At 40.3% G+C, this 20,920-nt stretch overlaps 1 protein-coding gene and 1 long non-coding RNA gene across 3 annotated transcripts in view; one reads left to right on the forward strand and one right to left on the reverse strand.

The window, feature by feature from the left end:
* LOC125099702 (uncharacterized) overlaps nucleotides 1-13,694 on the reverse strand; it is a 268,859-nt gene extending 255,165 nt beyond the window's left edge. The window contains exon 1 of the long non-coding RNA XR_007127328.1: nucleotides 13,262-13,694. This is a non-coding gene — a long non-coding RNA (uncharacterized LOC125099702). The remainder of the gene's footprint in view (nucleotides 1-13,261) is intronic.
* A 306-nt stretch (nucleotides 13,695-14,000) lies between these two features.
* The window catches only part of SLC12A2 (solute carrier family 12 member 2), a 112,968-nt gene continuing 106,048 nt past the window's right edge, over nucleotides 14,001-20,920 (forward strand). The window contains exon 1 of one of the 2 annotated variants that reach the window (XM_047728990.1): nucleotides 14,001-15,259. In XM_047728990.1, coding sequence (XP_047584946.1) covers nucleotides 14,528-15,259 — 732 coding nt within the window. In that variant the 5' untranslated portion in view covers nucleotides 14,001-14,527. The remainder of the gene's footprint in view (nucleotides 15,260-20,920) is intronic. The other variant, XM_047728989.1, reaches the window with a different exon arrangement.

Here is a 20,920-nt window from a genome sequence, read left to right on the forward strand (position 1 = left end):
AGTTTTATTTAATTTCTAGAATTGGAGTCAAATAAATAGTTTTCTCACAGGACTATAAATGCAACAGTACTTAAGTAAAAATTAAGATACAGTTAAAAAAAAACCTCTTAAGATAAAGTTTTACAAAGCCATAAACTAAATAGAATTTAGTTAAATATTTAACAAGATGCATTTATTGAGGGGTGCCTGGGTGGCTCAGTGGGTTAAGCCTCTGCCTTCCGCTCAGGTCGTGATCTCAGGGTCCTGGGATCGAGCCCCGCGTCGGGCTCTCTGCTTGGCAGGGAGCCTGCTTCCTCCTCTCTCTCTCTCTGCCTGCTTCTCTGCCTACTTGTGATCTCTCTCTGTCAAATAAATAAATAAAATTTTTAAAAAAAGATGCATTTATTGAAAATAATAAGCTTTGTGATATTCAGAATCTCTTAGAAAATCTTGGTCATCTTTAAATGTCAGACCTGGGATAGTTACAATTCCCTCAGTCCAACTGCAACTTTCCTTAACTTTTAAAACCAAAAGTATGAGGTCCAGTCTAAACTGGCCTGATGCTTCTATTATATAGGCTGCTGAAGAACTCTGGAAAGAACAAGATTAGTTTGAGGCAATATGGAATCTCATGTTTCCAACTAGGAACTCTCTGGTGGCTATGAGTTCCTAGTCTACTGAACAAAAGCCAAATAAGATTGACAAATAAGATTTTATGTCATACTAGTTAATTTTACAAAGTAATTTATAAAAAGCTTTAAAATACATATGAAACAAGAACATAAGCTAAAAATGTCTTGCATGGCTTGTTGCTCCCCACTACTTATAAGTGTTACTATTTATTTGAACTTGTTATATCTCTTAGTTTAATTTGGATTAACTAGAAGTCATTTTAGCTTAGAACGGAGTCTGAGCTAGGTTCACTTAGATTATTTCCATATATGCAAATAACAACTCATTTGGATGTCCTGAAGTGTTTTGAGGAACTTCATATATCTGTTCTTTTAAATATTCTACTAAAATATCTCTTTATAGGGTTTCTAAGGCAAATATAAAGTCCATATAAATCAATTTCATTTATTACAAATCAAAGTTTATCCATGAATAAATTGTTATAAGAGATGCTGGTACTTCTGACAGTATTCGATATGGTATTGCAGATGAAGTAATACATGAAATTGAAGGAAGGTTGGAGAGAAGGTATTCTCTAACTTTTTAGGGTAATACTTTATGTCGAGAAGATACTGTCCTTTACTAATACTTTCCTACCCATTGACTTTCAGGGCCACTGAAGGAAGAAGGAAATAGTAGTCATTTAAATGTTAACCACATTTTTGTTTGATGACCAAAACTGATTAGCTTCACTGTATTCACGATCTATAGTGGTTCCTAAAAGGATGTTCACACACATGTCTTTGCAAAAAAGAAAAAAAAAGCTGAGCTATTTGTGAGCTAAATTTAGCTGTCTTTATAAATTTACAAAGCAAATGACAACACATGAAATAGGCTTCCAAGCAATTTGCAAGTTACGCACAACATGAAAATCATAAATAAGAATAAAACCTATGTACAAAAAGTTACAAAGTAGGGACACCTGGGTGGCTCAGTCGTTAAGCGTCTGCCTTCGGCTCAGGTCATGATCCCTGGGTCCTGGGATCGGGCCCCACATCGGGGTCCCTGCTAAGCGGGAGGCCTGCTTCTCCCTCTCCCACTCCCCCGCCTGTGTTCCCCTCTCTCACTGCGTCTCTCTCTGTCAAATAAATAAGCAAAATCTTAAAAAAAAAAAAAAAAAGTTACAAAGTATACAAACTAACCACAAAATAGGGACAGTATTTGCAACACATAATAGAAAAAATGTTAATTTCTTTAATTTGGAATAAGTTTCACAAATTACTAAGGGAAAAAAATGCAACTATCCAACAGAAAAATAGGCAAAGGATATTAATGGAAAGTTGACAGAAAAAGAATAAATGGAATCATGCTCAACTTCACTCATAATTAGATAAATGCAAATCAAATTATATTTTCAACTATCTGAACAGCAAACATAAAGTATTCTGACAATATACAATGTTGACAAATAGTAATTGATTAAAAAGTAAACTGATACAGCTTTTTAGAGGGCAACTTTGCAGTATATATCAAAATTTAAAATGCTTATACACTATGAGCAATAATTCTGTAATTACAAATGTACCTAATGAATAAGTCCTCAAATATTACCAGGTATTTATGGATCCATCACTGGTAATAATAAAAACTTGGACATGAACTAAATATCTATCAATTAGTTTACCTGGTAAATAAATTATCACATACCCAACCAATGCAATACTATTATATTAATAATAATAGTGTATTAATATAACATATTATATATGATGCATAATATATTTTTAATTTTTTTTAAAGATTTTATTTATTTATTTGACAGACAGAGATCACAAGTAGGCAGGGAGGCAGGCAGAGAGAGGGGAAAGCAGGCTCCCACTGAGCAGAGAGCCTGATGCGGGGCTCGATCCCAGGACCCTGAGATCACGACCCGAGCCAAAGGCAGAGGCTCAACCCATTGAGCCACCCAGGCGCCCCCATAATGTATTTTTAAATTGTATATTGATATATGTTATCCACACTGACATATCTTTTTAAACTAATGGCTGGAAAAGAATTGGTTTCCATCTTTCCTACAAGGTATTTTAACTTTTATAATAAAATACAATACCATAACATTTGTTTTCCTCACTCAAGAAACTTAGCAAATATCTGAGGAGATGCTAAAGAACCTTAAAAATAATACCATTCTTGGTACAACCACTTTACTTAGACAACAGTGTGCCCCCTTCTATAGATAGATGATGATTACCAAAGGTAAAGAACATACCTCGTGAACCAGCAATACCTTCCTAAATATAGAACCTACAAAAACTTACAAATATTCACTACAACATTTATACTAAATTATTCTTGGCAGCAATGTTCACAATAGCAAAAACAAAACTACCTGGAAACAACCAAAATATTTATTAACAGCAGAATGGCTACATCAATTGGGGTATATCAATACAAGGTAATATTATAGCGTTGTGAAAATGAATGTACTACAACACACACAACATGGATCAACTCTTCAAATATAAGCTGAAATGAAGCAAGACACAAACCCCCGCCCCCCGTAGTATGAATCTATTTATATTCTGTTTAGAGACATACATGTATATAAAAAGGAAAGGACTCTCTTATCTAGGAGTAGGATAAAAGGGTTGTAAGCTGGAATGGGCATACTTGGGGGTTTTGGGGGCTGGGCAATATTATGGTTTGTGACTTCAATGGTGGCTTACACAGACACTTGCTTTGTAATTTTTATCAAAAGGTACATATGTGTCTTAAACACGTCCCTATATATGTTATACATCATAATAAAAACTGCAAAAATAAAGCATTCAAAACTACTCTGCATCAAAACCATGTTTCACATAGACCAACACTATTCTAAAGGACATCTTATTCTAGTCGGCAAGGAGTCAAAGGCTTACAGAAGAGATTCTAAAGTTTGGGTGCTTATAATCCCAAAATAAAGTACAGAGAGACTAAATATGAAACTGTGTCCAAACTATCACAATAAAAATCAATATCAGTACTAAGAACAGATTCTGTATTTAGATGAGAAGATAGAATTTCTGATTTCTTCATCATTATTAGATCTTTAATATTCATTCCTAAATCAGATATAGGCCATTCCTTTTCAAGAATATTATATTTCCTGATGAACTTACTTCATAAATTATAAATCCACTTAAACAATCATACTAATGTATCCTTTTTATCATCACTGCTCATATTCACCTAGTCTGCACAAAAAGAATCTGAGAGTTGAACAAAAGGGGTACCATGAAGCATGTCCAGAGCCTTAAAAGCATCTAGTTAAAACAAAAAACAAAAAACAAAAAAACCCTTCTGAACTCATGCACAATATTCAAATATTATGGTGGTAGAGATGGTGAAGGAGGAGGAAGAAAAGATTTGACTTGCTACAGCATGTGTGCAGTGCGCACATACATACACCATTTTACAATGTTAGCTACATACTAATCTTGATGTTTCTAGGTACATTTTCAGTTTCCATGTTCAATATAACTACCATTTTAATAAGAGTATTAGGATGTTTTATAACCTTTTAAAATGCATGTTTCTACCCACTGGCAGGACTCCTTATCATAGAAAATACCAGAAGTCCATAGGTTTTGGCTGTCCACATGAATATCCAGTAAAATGTATTTCCTAACCTGCTATGTATAGTGAAGTGCCTAAATCTTGGTCAATAGGATGCCAGTGTGTGTGTGCATGCCTCTATGTGTGTGTGCATGTGTTGTATGATGCTGAGGAAGATGCTTGTCTCTAGTTCCCCCTTCCCACTGACTGAAAAGTAGCAAGAAGTGAAGCAAGTGCCTCTGACGCAGAGATGCGAGCGTCCTTCGTGATGAGAAGGCAGAGCTGCCTGGCAAGCTTGAGACATAGCATTTCCAGACTGCTGTCTGAGTAAAAGATATATGTGATTGTACTTAAACTCTGAAATTCGAGGATACTGTTAAAGTATACTCTAACATTAGGACCTAAAAACTCAGTTAAATTATTTGTAGAAAATTGTTAAATCACTGTCTCATACAAAAGCAAAAATAAATATTTTATGAGTTAGGAGATTAAAAATAAAAACACAAATCAAAACATATACATGTTAATTCTTTGTACACAAGCTTGTAATGGCAAAGACCTGTCTAAACATGACACCAAAGGTAAAAATAACAAAGAAAAATACTGAAATATTTGAGAGCAATACATTTCTTAAATAATTGAATGTCGACACTACATGAACAAAACTACAATGCAACAGACAAATGGAAGAGACCCGATTTAGTTTAATGTTTATACATGTGGTATATAAAAAGCTCATAAAATTGATAAGCAAAAGACAGAAAAATGGCAAAGAACATTGTATAAATACTGATTCTTGGTTGCAAGCCATAGGAACCAACTATGGTTGACTTAAAGTGTGAGAAAGTTAAAAGGAAGAATTGGATGCAGAAAGGACAAGAGAAAGAGTTCCTGGGGGTTTTGATAGCATGAACTACTATACAGTTTTCCTTGAGTGCTGTCACTGGAATAAATGGGCAGGTTCCTGGAAGCAGACAGAAGTGGGAGATGGCATAGAGAAGGATGGCTGGGAAGTGTTCTCACAAGATATAACCATAAGGAACTAGTGTAGGCAGGACTGGGCAGAGGGAGAAGCGGACTCACAAGGAGGATGCAGCTGAAGCCTCTGCCAGTCCTACAGGGTGCTCATTAGAGCAGTCCCAAATAGAAGCAATGGCCTTTGTGTTTATTGTCCCTTTAGCCAGTCCAGCCTTGGACTGCCCCCAGGCAAGGCAATTCTCCAGTGAGGGAAGCAGTAAGGAATGAGCAGCTAATAGCCTCAGCAACTGGACTTATTTTCTGACTTTGCATCACACCATTCAAAATCCGAAACTCTTGGGAGAGCCAGATGGCACATTTGTTAATGTGCTCTCAATTTGGCTGGGGTGGGCAAGGTCCTAAAATATTATATCCTTCAAAACTGCTTAAAGAGGTCATTCCCATACCACCCCCCCCAACAAAAAAACACATGTACGCTATTACGAGAACAAGGCAGACTTCAGGATACATCAGATATCAATATCTGCTATCAGTATCAGTATACTACAGATATCAATAGGCAATTGAGATATATATAATAAAATCATTCATATTATTAATAAATTTTAAAAAGTTTATACTCACCAGCAATCAGTTATTGAAAATTAAATCATTTTTTTTTACTAATCAGATTGACAAAGATAAGAAGATCCTTCTCAGAATTTGTAACAGTGCTGGAAGACAAGCACTCAAGTACAATGCTGATAGAAGAATACATTGATATAAGCCTTGGAAACTCAATTTTGCAAGGTATGCCAAAAGTTTTAAAAATACACATACCTTGCAATTTCATTTCTAGGAATTTATCCTAAGGAAATAATCCATTATGAAGAAAGCCATATGCACAAAGCAATTCAGCACTGCTTGCTATATTTATAAAGGAAGGAAATAAACAAAACATTAAAGAAATAGGATAGATTCAGTAACTTATGATAAACCCAAATGGTGCAACATTAAGAAGACATTAGGAATCATGCAGTTGCAAGATATTTATATACACAGAAAGTTGTTCCTGTTATTGTCAAGTTTTAAAAATTATAAAAGATAAAAAAATTGTTTAAAACTAAATGGCAAATCTTATTTTAGGATGATGGCATTATATTTCCCTTTTATTTTTCCTATGACTTCTGTACTAAATATATATTACTTATATAATTAGAAAAATATGTAATGGACCTCATAAATATGAAATTTTTAATTTATAGTCTAGAATTTCAGGTCTTTGGAAATTAGTAGAAAAATAATTATACTTTTAGTTAAAATTTCTTAAAAAATTTTAAAAATAGTTTTTGACTAATCTAAGAGTTAACTGTTGGGCCAAATCTGAAGTCTGATGTGATAAGCCCAGTTTTAAGTAAAAACAATTACTTGTACTGTAAAAGTCTGTCTTTACCTTTACAATCATCAGTTGTTGTTGGTTTTTTTTAATTGGAATACTGTACCTAATAGTTTTGGCCCACATTTAAAGGCAGATTAAATTGCTTGGAAAGGGCCCAGAGGAAAGTAATAAAAATAATTATGTACTTAGAAATTGGGCTTTATAATGACTCGTAAGAGGAAATCATTTAGAAACTAAAACAAAAAGAAACCTTACATTTTATGGGTTACCATAACCTCTGAAGAATAGGACAAGAAGAAAAATTTGAATTATTAGTAGAAAATTTTAATTTAGCAATTAGGAGGAATGTCCTATTCTTAAATAAGTATTTGAGTGTTTATTACATGTCTAATACTATAGCTATAAGAGCTGCTAATCATTACAATGTGTTACTAAAGAAAAAAATGTTTTTTGGGGGGTGCGTGGCTGGCTCAGTTGATGGAGCATGCGACTCTTGATCTCAGGGTTGTGAGGTCGAGTACCATGTTGGATGTAGAGATACTTTAAAATAAGAAACAGTATTTTTTAAAAGTGCCAATGGAAAAATATTCTCTTTTTCAAAGTAGTGGCTTACTTCATAATCCTTAAGATCCCTTCCATGTCTATGGGGTTTTTTGTATTTTAGGCATCCTGAACAACTGTAAAAACATATCTCAATTACACTTACAGTTTTTTGAAAGTGAAAAATGGATCAATCATTGATGAGTATAATAAAGGATAGGAAATTAGAGATTTTTCATGAATAGTGAATTTAGTTATGGGATACATTGTGATATTTGACTCCATAAAGAGGCAATTAAACTATTAGTCATGTATTTTTTAAGTGTTGCTGTGTTATGTTGTTAACCTCTATTTTTTGGAAAGTATAGTAAATACAGTGAATACAGACAAAATACTGCTATAGCATATTTTAGTATGTAACATACATTTAATATATAATGGCTCTAGTAACAAACCACTAGTTGTAAAAGTGCCCAGTAAAAAGAATAAGTGGCTTGGGGCGCCTGGGTGGCTCAGTGGGTTAAGCCTCTGCCTTTAGCTCAGGTCATGATCCCAGGGTCCTGGGATCGGGCCCCCGCATCGGGCTCCCTGCTCAGCGGGGAGCCTGCTTCCTCCTCTCTCTCTCTGCCTGCCTCTCTGCCTACTGTGATCTCTCTCTGTCAAATAAATAAATAAAATCTTTAAAAAAAAAGAAAAAAAGAATAAGTGGCTTTAAGGTGAACATCCTTAAAAATCCTCATCCTTAAAAAAAATCCTCAGTCTAGGGTATTGTTTTTCATCTTCCAAACAAGTGGCAGGAAAATGATGCTAACGACTGCTTTAAAATTAAAAACTGTGTAACAGAAAAAAAGGAGCTTACAAACCACTCAAAAAGTCACTTAAATGCCTCTCAAAAACAAAACAGGAAGAAAAAGTATAAAACTAAATAGGAAACACCCACAAAGATACAATTTAAAAGTTTTGCCTGAGTACTATTTCTTTTTTTTAAAATAAAATATTTAATGCTTGTATACATGTGGGCTTAACATGTGTCTGGCACTGTTCTAAGCACCTTACAGGTAGTAAGAGATATAATCCTCAAAAGTCTATGAGGTAGCTACCTTTATTATCCCTAATTTACATGGGAGAAAACTGAGGCACAGAAGTCACACTAGCCCAAGTGACATGACTAGGAGCGAGGGAAGCTAAGATTCAAATCCAAAGTAGTCTGGCCAAGGAGAGACCATGACTATAACCACTAAGTTATTCTGTAAAAGTATTTGCTCTGTATATTAATATTTGACAACAATTTTTAACTTCAAAGTTTGCAAATGTTCACAGCCTATAGAGTTATAAGTATTAAATCTGTGCAGACAGAAAATAACTTTTCCAGTACAAAATTTGAGTGAAAAAAGATTTCCCTAACTAGCTTTATGACAAATACCAGCATAAGAGGAAGTGGGGAATGAAAAGAGATTGACACTACATTTATTTTATTTATTTATTTATTATTTTTTTAATTTATTTTTTTAAAGATTTTATTTATTTATTTGACAGAGAGATCACAAGCAGGCAGAGAGAGAGGAGGAAGCAGGCTCCCTGCTGAGCAGAGAGCCTGATGTGGGGCTTGATCCCAGGACTCTGAGATCATGACCTGAGCCGAAGGCAGCGGCTTAACCCACTGAGCCACCCAGGCGCCCCAACACTACATTTATTTTAAATGTGTTTACTATGAACATACTACTTCAATGAGATTTAAATTCACTAAAACCTTGAGCTGTCTTTTTTGAAAGATATAACTTACAAATACAAATTTTTAAAGAAGAATGTGATTGAGGGGTGCCTGGGTGGCTCAGTGGGTTGAAGCCTCTGCTTTCGGCTCCGGTCATGATCCCAGGGTCCTGGGATCGAGCCCCACGTCGGGTTCTCTGCTCAGTGGGGAGCCTGCTTCCCCCTCTCTCTCTCTGCCTGCCGCTCTGCCTACTTGTGATCTCTCTGTCAAATAAATAAGTAAAATCTTTAAAAAAAAAATGTGATTGAGACTTGAGTAAGAAAACAAAATTATGACATTTACAGCATAAACAAGGTTCTCTAGGGTAACTTTTTTTTTCCATGATAGGATAATAATTTCATTGGTCAAGAAAAATACCACTGACCTAATCTGTATGCAGAATGCCAGCTAGTAAAAAAAAGAAAACCATAACTAGGTGGACTATGAGCACACACAGCACATCCAAGTAAAACTCACTATAAACAACAACAAAAAAGCCAAAATGCTGATGTTAAAGTCGACATGGTTTTGTATCTCACTTGTTCTAAATCTGCAGATATGAAAAGTTGTAGATCTAAACATAATCTATGTCTCCTTTTAGGATTTTTAGTATTTGTTAACTGAAAGGCTTAGAATAACAACCTAAGCCCCTTCTAGTCTAAATTCTAATTATATTCAATCCATACTAGTAAATTCATTGACACATGCAATGTCACAGGCTAACTTTTTGGCAAAAGGGAAAAGTGAGCAAAATGATGGGGGTACTCCACCATGGCACTGACAACTAGTCTGTTCTCCTCAAGGTTAGTCTCTAAATTGACACATGGTAAATCTGATAACCAATTGTTTGCTGACAGTGAAATAATGGAGACCTCTCCTGACAGTGTTTCTGTAAGTTTCACATGCACGATTTAATTCTATCTCCTGGAACCTTTGTTGTCCCCCATTATCCTCCCATTGTGTTGGCTAATATATGTTATTAAATTCAATATAGTATCATTTTTCATTTTTTTCCATTTCTTGGCCCAGTTTAACTCAGCTGATCTTACTTCAAAAATGACTTCATCAGGTTCTCCTTTCATCTCTCAGGCCACTCTTTCTTTTATCCTCTTTACATGTTGGAATTAAACGAGGCTGGACTCTAGGTCTTCTTTTGAACTCTATACCCACGTTGTTCAGTATGGTAGCCACTAGCTCATGGGGCTACTTAATAAACTCAAGAAAAAAATTATATATTCGGTTCCTCAGCTGCACTAAGCATTTAAGTGCTCAATAGCCACAAGTCGCCCGTGGTTATTGTACAGGACAGCACTGATATAGAATATTTCTACCACTGCAGAAAGATCTATTGTACACTGCTGCTGATTGCCCCTGAGTGATTTTATTCATGTTCACGGTATCAGTTATCATCTATTTGCAGAAAACTCACACATTTGTACTCTGTCATACAAACTTCTTTGAGCCCAAGACCCATGTAGTCAAATAGTTTCTTAACTTTCCCATTGGATGTCTCAAAAGTACCTCAGGCCCAATATGTTCTAGACCAAATTTCTCATATTTATCTCCAAACCTAGTTTTGGAATGTTCTTTTTCTCACCAACGTTACCATCATCTAACTCCAGGTAAAAAAGTTACAAAATTCATCCTTTATTCTCCTTTCCTTCAATCCATGTCCAAGTCCTTCGAGTTACCTCTGAAGTACCTCTCAAATTTTTCCCTTTCCTCATTTCTCGTGTATCCCCCATAATGTTGAGTTTGATTAGTGGAGCAATACTTCCTGAATTCAAATCTTGATTTTGGCTGAGTGACCTTGGAGAAGTCACTTAACCTTTTTTCCTTGACCCAGTTTTTCATCTGCAAAATGGGGGTAATGCTATGATTTTCTTCATGCTGTTGTTCTAAGAATTAAATAACATTATGAATGCAGAGTTTAGCACCGAATCCAGGGCACAAATTCCATATAAATATAAGCTACTAGTAGTGCTATCATCCTAAGCCTAGATTACTGAAGTTGTATCCTGTCTTTCTTATTCTTGCTCATCTCCAATCTTCTGCCCACAATGTAACTAGAGAGACTTCTAATGAAGTTACACCTGATCATGTCCCCCTCTATCTCCATGGAAACCCATTAATGGTTGTATAAGGCTTTTAGAATAGATAGCTTCATCTCCTATCTCTCTCGTCCCTTGGGCTCTATGCTTTAACCAAACTGGCTGCAAGCTCCTTAGTCAGGCCATGTTCAGTCCATGAGGGCTTTTGCTCACAATATTTCACTTTTTTGAACTGGCCCCGCCCCCACAAGTAATCATCCTTCAGACCTCAGGTGAAAAATCCCTTCCTCCCTCACTGGTCCCTCTATTTTGCATTCTCACTGTACCGTGTTCCAGTCTGTCCTAGAACTTCTCAGTCTGCAATTACCTATTTATATGAGTGACTTCTATTTATTACTACACATGTATTTGTTTCCTCCAATGGACATCTCAGACTGGGCTCCTGATATGCCCCCTACCCAAGCCAGCTCCATTTACCATCTCCTCCACCTCAGAAAATAGCAAAACTATTCTTTCAGTCACTCAAGCCAAAACCCTTGGATTCTTTCACATTCCACAACTATCAGAAATTCTATTGCCTCTCCAGAATTCAACTATTACCCCCTTTGCCCCCTACCCCCTTTTCATTGCTACCCATCATGGTCAAAGTCATATCATCCCTTCCTGGATTATTGGGTTACCTCTTGACACGTCTCCTTCTTTCTTTCTTTGACCCCACTATTGGTGTTCTTGTATATTTACAAGGCAGATTGATGCTTTAAATATATGTCAAATCATGTCTTTCTTATACTCAGATTCTCTACTAACTTGCCATCTGTTATGGAGTTGTATAAATCCACATACGGATTTCCCAACCAAATCCGTATGTGGAAGCCCTAACCCATGTGTGTTCATTGGAGATAGTGCCTTTTGGAGAATAAGATTAAATGATGTCGTAAAGGTGGAGCACTGACTTGATGAAGCTGTTCTTATAAGATGAGACACCAGATTTCTCTCTCTGCCTGTGAGGACACAGTGATGACAGCTGCCTGCCAGCCAGGATGAAAGCCCTGACCAGAAGCTGACCATACTTGCACCCTGCTCTTAGACTTTCCAGCTTCCAGAAGAGTATGGAAATACACTTCTATTATTTAAACAACTCAGTCTATAGTATTGTGTTAGGACAGTCCAAACTAACATACCATCTCACTCAAATTAAAAACCAAAGTCCTTCCAAAAGCCAAAGGGGTCCTTTCTGGTCTATCATGGCTCCAACCCCTAAACTCTGACATAATTTCCTTTGATTCTCCCCATCCCTTAAGCAGGCCTCTTAGGCCCCACTGGCCTATATGCAATTCTGAGAACAAGTCAGACATGCTCTCACCTTTCAGTTTTTGTTTTTCCTCTGCTTGGAACATCATTTTCCCAAATATACATATCTCTCATTGCCTCACTCAAATGTCACCGTCTCAGTGGGGCTCTTCCATGACAAATTTTGCCACCTCCATCTCACAGACATATCCCATTCTCCTTCCTTCATGCTCACTACAAGTGCCCTATATATTGTACCCATTGAACTTTATTGCCTCCTCTCTCTCCCCCACTAGACTATCATTTCCATGAGAGAGGCGACTGTCTGCTTTGCCGTCATATTCCCAAAATACAGAGCACCTCATAGTAGGTGCTTATCTTTGTTCTGCTCAGTGAATGTTTTCCAACAGGTACCAGTTTAGCTTCAGTACCACACGGATCAAATACTGAGGCAGCAATGGTCCAGTACCAACTGTACTGCGGCTACATGATCCGAGAGTGGTTCCTTCCTCTCTCCATTTTTACAACAGAAATAATAAATCTAGAAGAAAAGTTTGCCAAGGTCAACTAAGATCATGGGTATCACAATTTCTTGAGAAGTGTCTGATTGCAACTTTCTTCACAGCATTTCCAAACAATTCTGAGAACTCTATAGCTCTTCGGCCATACTTCCAGGGTTCGGCAAAGGAGGGTGTTTAACCCCAGAAATAAAAACTTAAAATATGTAAATACAAATAAACAAAAGACAAGCGATGTAAGAAGTCAATCGTGGTCGTTATCTGCGTTTCTGTGGGGCTGTGCATAGAATTCAGGTTAAAAATAGATTCTGCTAAGGAAGTTGCAAAATCACTATATTCCCCTACATTTCACAGAAAACAGGTCTGCAGAAGAAAGGAGGAAAACAGAAATTCACAACCTAAATCGTGCCGAAAGTTCCCGGTTAGTGCTCCACGGTTAGTCACGGGTCTACGGTTAGTAACTGCTGCGTACTCGCTTCTGAGCTGAGCTTCCTATCATTTTTGGAAATGCCTCAAGTTAAGAATCGTTTTGAAACGATCCGGTATCACAACTAAGCTCCCTTCTCACCTTCAAACATCACAGCTTTTAAAATAAAGGTGTCATCGAGGTGTGGACACACCCACTGCATCTCCACTGGAGTGTTTCTGGTTATGCAAATCTAACGCGGCCAGGCGGAGTGTCGTCCGCCTCAAAGGCGGCTCAGAGGAAATCCTGCCTCCCCCTAGGCTCAGGCCTGGAGTGAGGGCCGGCTGTGGCGGCCGGCGCGAGCTGCAAGCCGACCTCGCCCGGGGGCGCACCTCGCCCGCAACTCCGGAAACACCTGCGGGCCCGACGGGAAAATCCCCCGCTTCACCCACCGGAGCTGGGGGCGACCCGCAGCTCTAGCACCGCTTCGGGTACCACAAGCCTGAGGTGAAGCGGCCCCGAAGCCGCGCCACATCTCGCGAGATCTCGCCGGCTCGGCCCAAGTACTGCGAGCTCAGAACTTAAAAAAAAAAAAAAAAAATTTTTTTTTTTTTTTTTAAAGAGAGAGAGAGGGAACGCGCGCTCCTGAAGCCCTGGCTGTGGTGGCAATTGCCGCGGGAGCATCAGCAATCGGCGCGCGCCGAGGCAGGACTGGGGCGCCCGTTCGTCCGCCGAGCCGGGCGTCGTCCGCAGCCTGCTCTGACGAGGCCTGGGCTGCCGGCCCATTGACGTGCAGCCCCAGGGGCGGGGAGAGAGGGAGGCGGCCGGCGGGGGAGGGGGGGGGCTCTCCTTTTCGCCGCAGAGGGGGCGGGGGAAGGAGGTGGAAGGGTGGGAGGAGGTCGACGGAAGAGGAGGTAGCGGCGCGGAGATCCCGGCGACGGCGGTGAGGCGGCGCGTCGCCGCGCCTGCTCCCTGATCGTGCTGCTCGCGCTGCCCGAGGCCCGGCGCGGACTGGACCGACGCGATCCTCGCGCAGGCAGCTCTCGCGTGGGGTCTCGCAGAAGCCCGGGAGGGCCGGGCCGGCGAGGGAGCGTCTGCCGCGCGACACTGCGGGACCGCGGGTGGGCGGGCTGAGGGGCGGAGGAGCTGCCGACCCCGCCTCCCGCGTGCTGCTGCTGTAGCCGCCACCGCTGCGGCCCCGCCGAGGCTTTAAACAGCGGGGCCCGCCCCGCGCCCACTGCACTCGCGCGCCGACTCGGCTGCCGGCGGCGTTTGTGCCGGTCCGGGCTAGCGGCGGCGGGCGGGCGGAGGGGCGAGCGATTCCGTCACTTGGCGTTGCGGCCGCGGGCACCGCCGGCGGGAGGCGCGGAGGGCGTGCAGCCCGCGACGTCCGCCAGGCTCTCAGAGTCTGCCGGGGGTCTGGCAGCGATGGAACCGGGGCCCACGGCGCCCTCCTCCGGCGCCCCGAGGCTGGCCGGGGTCGGGGAGACTCCTCCAGCTGCCGCGGTGGCCGCCGCCGGGGTGGACCTGCCCGGCACGGCCGTGCCCTCAGTGTCGGAGGATGCTGCGGCCACGAGCCGGGGCGGCGGCGGGGTCCGCGGTGAGGGCGCCGCGGCGGCCGGGGACGGACTGGGAAGACCCTTGGGGCCCACCCCGAGCCAGAGCCGCTTCCAGGTGGACCTCGTTTCCGAGAACGCGGGGAGGGCTGCAGCGGGCACGGCGGCTGGTGCAGGGGCTGGGGGTAAGGAGACCCCAGCGGACGGGAAAGCTAGCGGCGAAAGCGGGCCAGGCAAGGGCAGCGAGGAAGCCAAGGGCCGCTTCCGCGTGAACTTCGTGGACCCGGCTGCCTCTTCATCTGCTGACGAGAGCCTGTCGGATGCGGCAGGGGTCGGAGGCGACGGGCCCAACGTGAGCTTCCAGAACGGCGGGGACACTGTGCTCAGCGAGGGCAGCAGCCTGCACTCCGGCGGTGGCGGCGGCAGTGGACATCACCAGCACTACTACTATGATACCCACACCAACACTTACTACCTGCGCACCTTTGGCCACAACACCATGGACGCCGTGCCCAGGATCGATCACTACCGGCACACCGCAGCGCAGCTGGGCGAGAAGCTACTCCGGCCCAGCTTGGCCGAGCTCCATGATGAGCTGGAAAAGGTGAGCTCTCGAAGCCCTCCCTCATTCCCCAACCACTGGTCCTCGCGGACCGCGGGATGTGGCCGCTGGCTAGCCGCGGGTGGGGTGGCGGGAATGGACGGGCACGACTCGCTGGCATCTCTGCGGTCAGCTGTCAAGGGTGGAACTGCCGAGGAATGTAACTTAATCTCTTAGAAGTTTGCAGCGGGTTAAGCTAGTTAGGTAATTGAAGAGAGATTGCATTTAACAACCTTCACCAACCACTTGTGTATCTGGTGTACGCTTTCCTTCTCACTCACCCTTAACAGTCATCCTTCTGAATGACACTGTGCTGGTGGGCCCTGAGGAGGGAATGTGCGGGAGGTTTTGGTGAGGGTGTCTCTGGGGAGAGAGTGGAGAGCATCTGCCATCTGTGTCCATTTTAAAGGTTGTATTGTGTGGCTTATATATACCCATTAGGGGTCCCGAGAGTGGGAACAGTGGTGTTTGAAGGGAAAATCTTAAGAGGGTGTGTTTGTGGTCTATGAATTATTAAGGCTCAATTATTGCTCTCTTGAATGTCCTTTGAAAAATCTTGGGATACGCTCTTCCTGGTAATGGCATAAATCTATTTTTTATTATGTAAACTTTTGGGGAGAGGACTGTATAAAAAGTTGGGGGGCTGCAAAGTGTAAAATAGGGGGAGGGGAAAGACTGAAAGAGAAACAAGAGAATTGTTTTTTTTCCTGTGGAGGATGTCTAGAAAGATCTTCTGGGGTCTTGCATGAGTAGTTACACTTTGTGAACAGAAAACCATCCCTAAAAGTCTACTGGTTTCCACATTGTTATTTTTTATGGCCACATCCAATTTTTATTTCTTCAGGGTGTAAAATTACTATTTTGAGATAAGCTCAATGCTTTTGAAAATTAATATTTAACTTTTATGAGTTGGGATTATTTGATGTTTGTTTTAACAAGTGTAAAAGGATTATGTTGATGAAATTTTGTGAATCCAGAGTTGCTGCTACCATAGGCTGAGATGTCATAGTGTGGAAAAGTTTGAATAGAGAAAGTATGTAATTTCTTCAGGTGTGATTATTTGCTCTCATACACTCATTTCATACAAGACTCTACTTGTCCTAGTGTTTGATAATGCAACATTCATACATTTTGAAATAATTACAGAGGTCCCAATCCTTACAGCTTACTGATTCTTTAAAAGCCTGACATCATTTAGCTTTGGATAATACTACTCCTGTTACTCCCTTACAGTATTTTGTCATATCAGAAGAAAAACAATTTTTAAGACACTTATTTATACTCTTGTAGTTTCTTTCAAAAGAAAGAAGCTTGTAGTTTATTTTTATCCCTGCCAAACTCCAAATCTCTGTAAAGTAGATGTATAGTTGGTAATTTCCCTTTCATTATAGCAATTTTATTATTAAAAATACCATAAGCTATATTTCGGATTGATTGCACCAAAGCTGAACAGTTAAGTAGTAAGGCAGTCTATATTTACCCCTAAGTTTTTAAAAGGGGTTTTGAATTAAAGGATATTATATACCTTGAACTTGTAAATATCCTAGGAAAGTTTTTGTTACTCTAAGTTTTCTGAACAACAGAGCTCTTCAAGTTCTCCAAAACTTGAGGTTTTTTTGGGCATTTTTGATCTGTTTACAGTGTCTCAGAAAGAAAACTTGTATAGTTAGCTGTCTATCTGAAGCAACTATCCAATCTGTGAGCCTCATCTTCTTCAGCTTCCGTGGTTATTTTGAAGATTAGAAAAGAAAAGGACATCAAGGCTCATGTTCAGTGCCTAGAAAATAATGGCTTGTGTAGTTATTATTTTGATCTGTGTTGGCCTATCAGAAAGTACACAAACTTAGGGTTTCAATTTAGATTCTCTTAATTCCTACATGATGAATGTAGTGTATAAATGTTATGTTCATAGCTCCATTTATGCAATAGGTAGTACAAGGAATTCTTTGTAGTTTTGTTTTTTGTTTTGTTTTAACCTTATGCCACTTGGGTCCTTTATGGTCAGTTTAAAAATTTTATTAGATTAACTAAGCATAGTACCTCATATGGAAAATAATTTTGTTCAGAATTTCACAAATGGACTGAAGAAACATGTCATGTTAAGGAGTACAGATCTGACTATGGAGACTGACCGCTGTTGAAGGAGGGTAGGAGAGGTTCTAGCATAGTTTGACTAGATCCTCACCATGCCTAGATTTACTTTTACCTTCCTGAAGCCTATTCTAATGCTTCTAGCCCTCAGTGAATCATAATATTTAGAATTTTGTAACATTTAAGTCTAGCGCTTGATTGAATGTCACATAATCTACTTTGATTAATAAGTGCTTCAGTATGCACCTTAACTGGATCTAACTCTGTACTAGGTTCTACAAAAGAAGTAAAAGACAAGCACTTTAGAAACTTGTTAGGGGAGAGGACTATATAGTCTTTCTTCCTCTTGTTTTCTTTTCTTTACCCACCACTGTGACTTTAAATTTTTTTCCCGTGAAAATCCACGTGAAGTGGAATAGGGTGCTTCCATGGTGTGTATTACTGTCTTGTGGAGCCTTTGTAGAGCCAGGACTCATGAGTTTTCCATTTGTCAAATTTTTATTGGAGAGAGGAGTTTCTTAAGTGTTGGCCACATGGCTTTTGGTACTGTGGCATGATGGAGTGGTTAGCAAAACATATACTGACTTTGTCTAAATACACCTTAACCAAATGGTTGCACAAATAAGATAGGTACAAGCTTTATTTTCAGGGCTATGTGAGGAAAGTGTAAGATACTAGTAAGGCTATAAAGGGACCTAATTTTAATTGGGGTTGGGGAGGCCTTTTTCAAGAAGTGAGCCATTGAAGCTAAAACCTAAAGGATAAGTTTATGATAGGACAGGATAGCATTCCAGGCCAAAGAGGCCCTATATGTAAATATACTGAGAGGAGAGAGTTGTGTCCAAATAACTATAAAGAGGCCAGGAGAAGATGTTGTTATAAACATAGTGGCAAGTTATTGAAGGATTTTTCATGAGGTGGCAACATGATCTGTTTTGTTATACCATCTCTGGCTGCTGGATAAAGAATGGATTGGCAGGAGCAACAATGGAAGCAGGGAGATCCAAGCTATTACTGAGTTACAGATAATAAGAGTTGGTGGCAGAATGAATCGTATGCAGGTGGATTGGATGTGGGAGTGAAAGAGGAGCTGATTCCCAGGTTTTGGACTTGAGCAACTGAATAGATGGTGTTACAACTGAGATGGCAAATACAGGAGAGGAACTAGATTTGAGAGCGGAAAGAAGGAATTGTGTTAGAATGGTAGTTTATATTTTAGGCCAAGAGTCATTTTGAGGGAGGGGGACAGAATACATGTTATATCTGTATAAATGTGTGTATGTATGTGTGTATATAAGTATTTATATATACACGGGTATGTACACATGTATGTGTATATATATATACGTGTGTATATACATTGGATATCTAATATAAAGAAGTGTATGTATATATATGTATAGATAGGGAGAGTCTCAAATCATGGACTTGAAATGACTTAGGGAGAGTGGGAAGATAACAGAAAAGAAATGGGGTCTGAGTTTAGGTGTAGAGAATGTATAAAGGTTTGTTAGATGTTGTGGAGACATTAAAAAGGGAAGCGAGAAGATGCTGCTAGGCTGGTGAGAAATAGCCAGGATAGCACTGTCAGGGAAGCTGAGAAAGGAGTTTTAAAGAATGCAGAAACTCATCAGGGCTCTTACCAGGAAGTGGTTTTTTTATTTGTTTGTTTTGTTTTTTAATCTTTTTTCAAAAAGTAAGTTCAAAGTACTGATTCTTGCCCCTACAAGGAGAAATTTAAAAGTGGAGGTCAAACAAATTAATATTTGATGAGCAACTTCAACACATGTAATGGAAAACATGATCAAATGTGGAAAAATTGAGTGGTGGATGACCCGTAATAGCTTCTACAGGATTAAAGCATTATTAAAAACCCTTTTACAGGTATGATTACCTTTGCACAGTTGTCCTTAGTCAAGGCATGGGAGCTTGGAAGATCACAGAGTTTTGGGTGTGATTCATGCCAGGACATAGTAGCTTCTCTTTGTTATCTCTTCTTCTTCCTACCTGTCCCCCCTACCCTGCCTTGACCTGCTCAGAGATGGTAGGGATGTTGAAGAGGACATATTGTGGGTTATCAGCATCATCCCTCTGCCCTGACTTCGTGAAAGTGAAATGATATAACTGAGAGAAATGAGGAGGAATGGTTGTGATAGTGTAGTTAGTGATAAATATGACTGTGACTTTTGTAGAATCTGAGCTTGTGTCTCATGTATCTCCATACATAGAACAGGTACTTAATATACATTTGTTCACTGAATGTGTCAGGGTAGGCAGTTCTTCCTTCTTAAGAAGGAACATTAAACAGTATGTCATCTCCAGTAACTTGTGTAGCTGCTTCTTTTAGTGAGCTGTATTGACTTTGGGACAAGGAATTTCAGACACTACTAATGACTTTATTACATAACTTTGGTCCTTGAAGTTTCCTGAAGGAAAGAATGGGTCACATCCCATAAATGGGGGAGGAGTAGAGGAGTTCCCAGACTGAATAAAGGTAGGACCCTGATAAGAAATATTTGCACATGGCAAAGTCAAATATCAAAGATTCTGCACTTTTGGCAGCTGCTTCACCGTGCTAAACCCATGCCACTTGAGGTGAAGGGTGGTTTATCCGTAACACTGTATGTAGTCACCCAGGTACATACCAGCTGACTGCCTGGGTAGAAGGAAAGAGAGACCTTGGGATTTAAAATGTGGCAGAACTGTACACTGCAATCATAATTGATGTCTTCTCTATATGTATTTGTGTTGCTATACTCACATTCCCAATCCCATGAGACTGGAATAACGTATCTCAGTTCTTACATGTTAAATGCATCTGTTTTAAGTAATTTTTACTTACATGTTTTATGTAAGTGTTTAGTAAGTCCAAAGTACTAATCCTTTGGTTCCATGCTGAAGTGACATGAATTTAGTTACTCAACAAAGCCTTCCTGAGCACCAACAACAGCACTGTTTTAAGTGCTGGGAGTAGAGCTACAAATATAGCCAAGTCTCGGAGCTTTCATTCTAGTCATAGGAGTCAGTAAGCAAATAGGTCCAATGTAAGTACTGTGAAGAAAATTAAAGGTGGCTAGATGGTGATGGCCCGTGTGCTATATGAGGGTAGTCAGAGAAGGCCTCTCTGATGCTGAGCAGATGCAAGAAGGGAGTGAGGGACCAACCCTTGCAAATAATAGGAGGAGAAGAACAGCCCAGGCAGGTGAATGATGAATATTAAGACCCTGAGGTGGAAGTGTGCTTGGTGTGACAGAAACAAGGAGGCCAGCAAGATGGGAGGAGCAAGAGGAAGAGTGATAGGAGAAGTCAGAACAATAATGAGGAACAAACCTGAGATAACCATGTTTGATATAATGAGAGGTATTGAGATGCTGGGTGTGTTAAAAAGGTAAAATTGTTGGAATTTGTTGCTGTTTTTGATGAGGGGTATATGGAAAGATTAATACGAGGGCTTTTCCCCTCTTTAGAATGGAGTTGATAATTATGGAGATGGGGAAGACTGTTGGAAAAGCAGGTTTGGGAGGTAGACTCAAGTAGGGTTTCATTCTGCAAATTAGTTCTATAATGGGGCAA

Source organism: Lutra lutra, chromosome 5, assembly GCF_902655055.1.
Source record: "Lutra lutra chromosome 5, mLutLut1.2, whole genome shotgun sequence".
Taxonomy (NCBI): domain Eukaryota; kingdom Metazoa; phylum Chordata; class Mammalia; order Carnivora; family Mustelidae; genus Lutra; species Lutra lutra.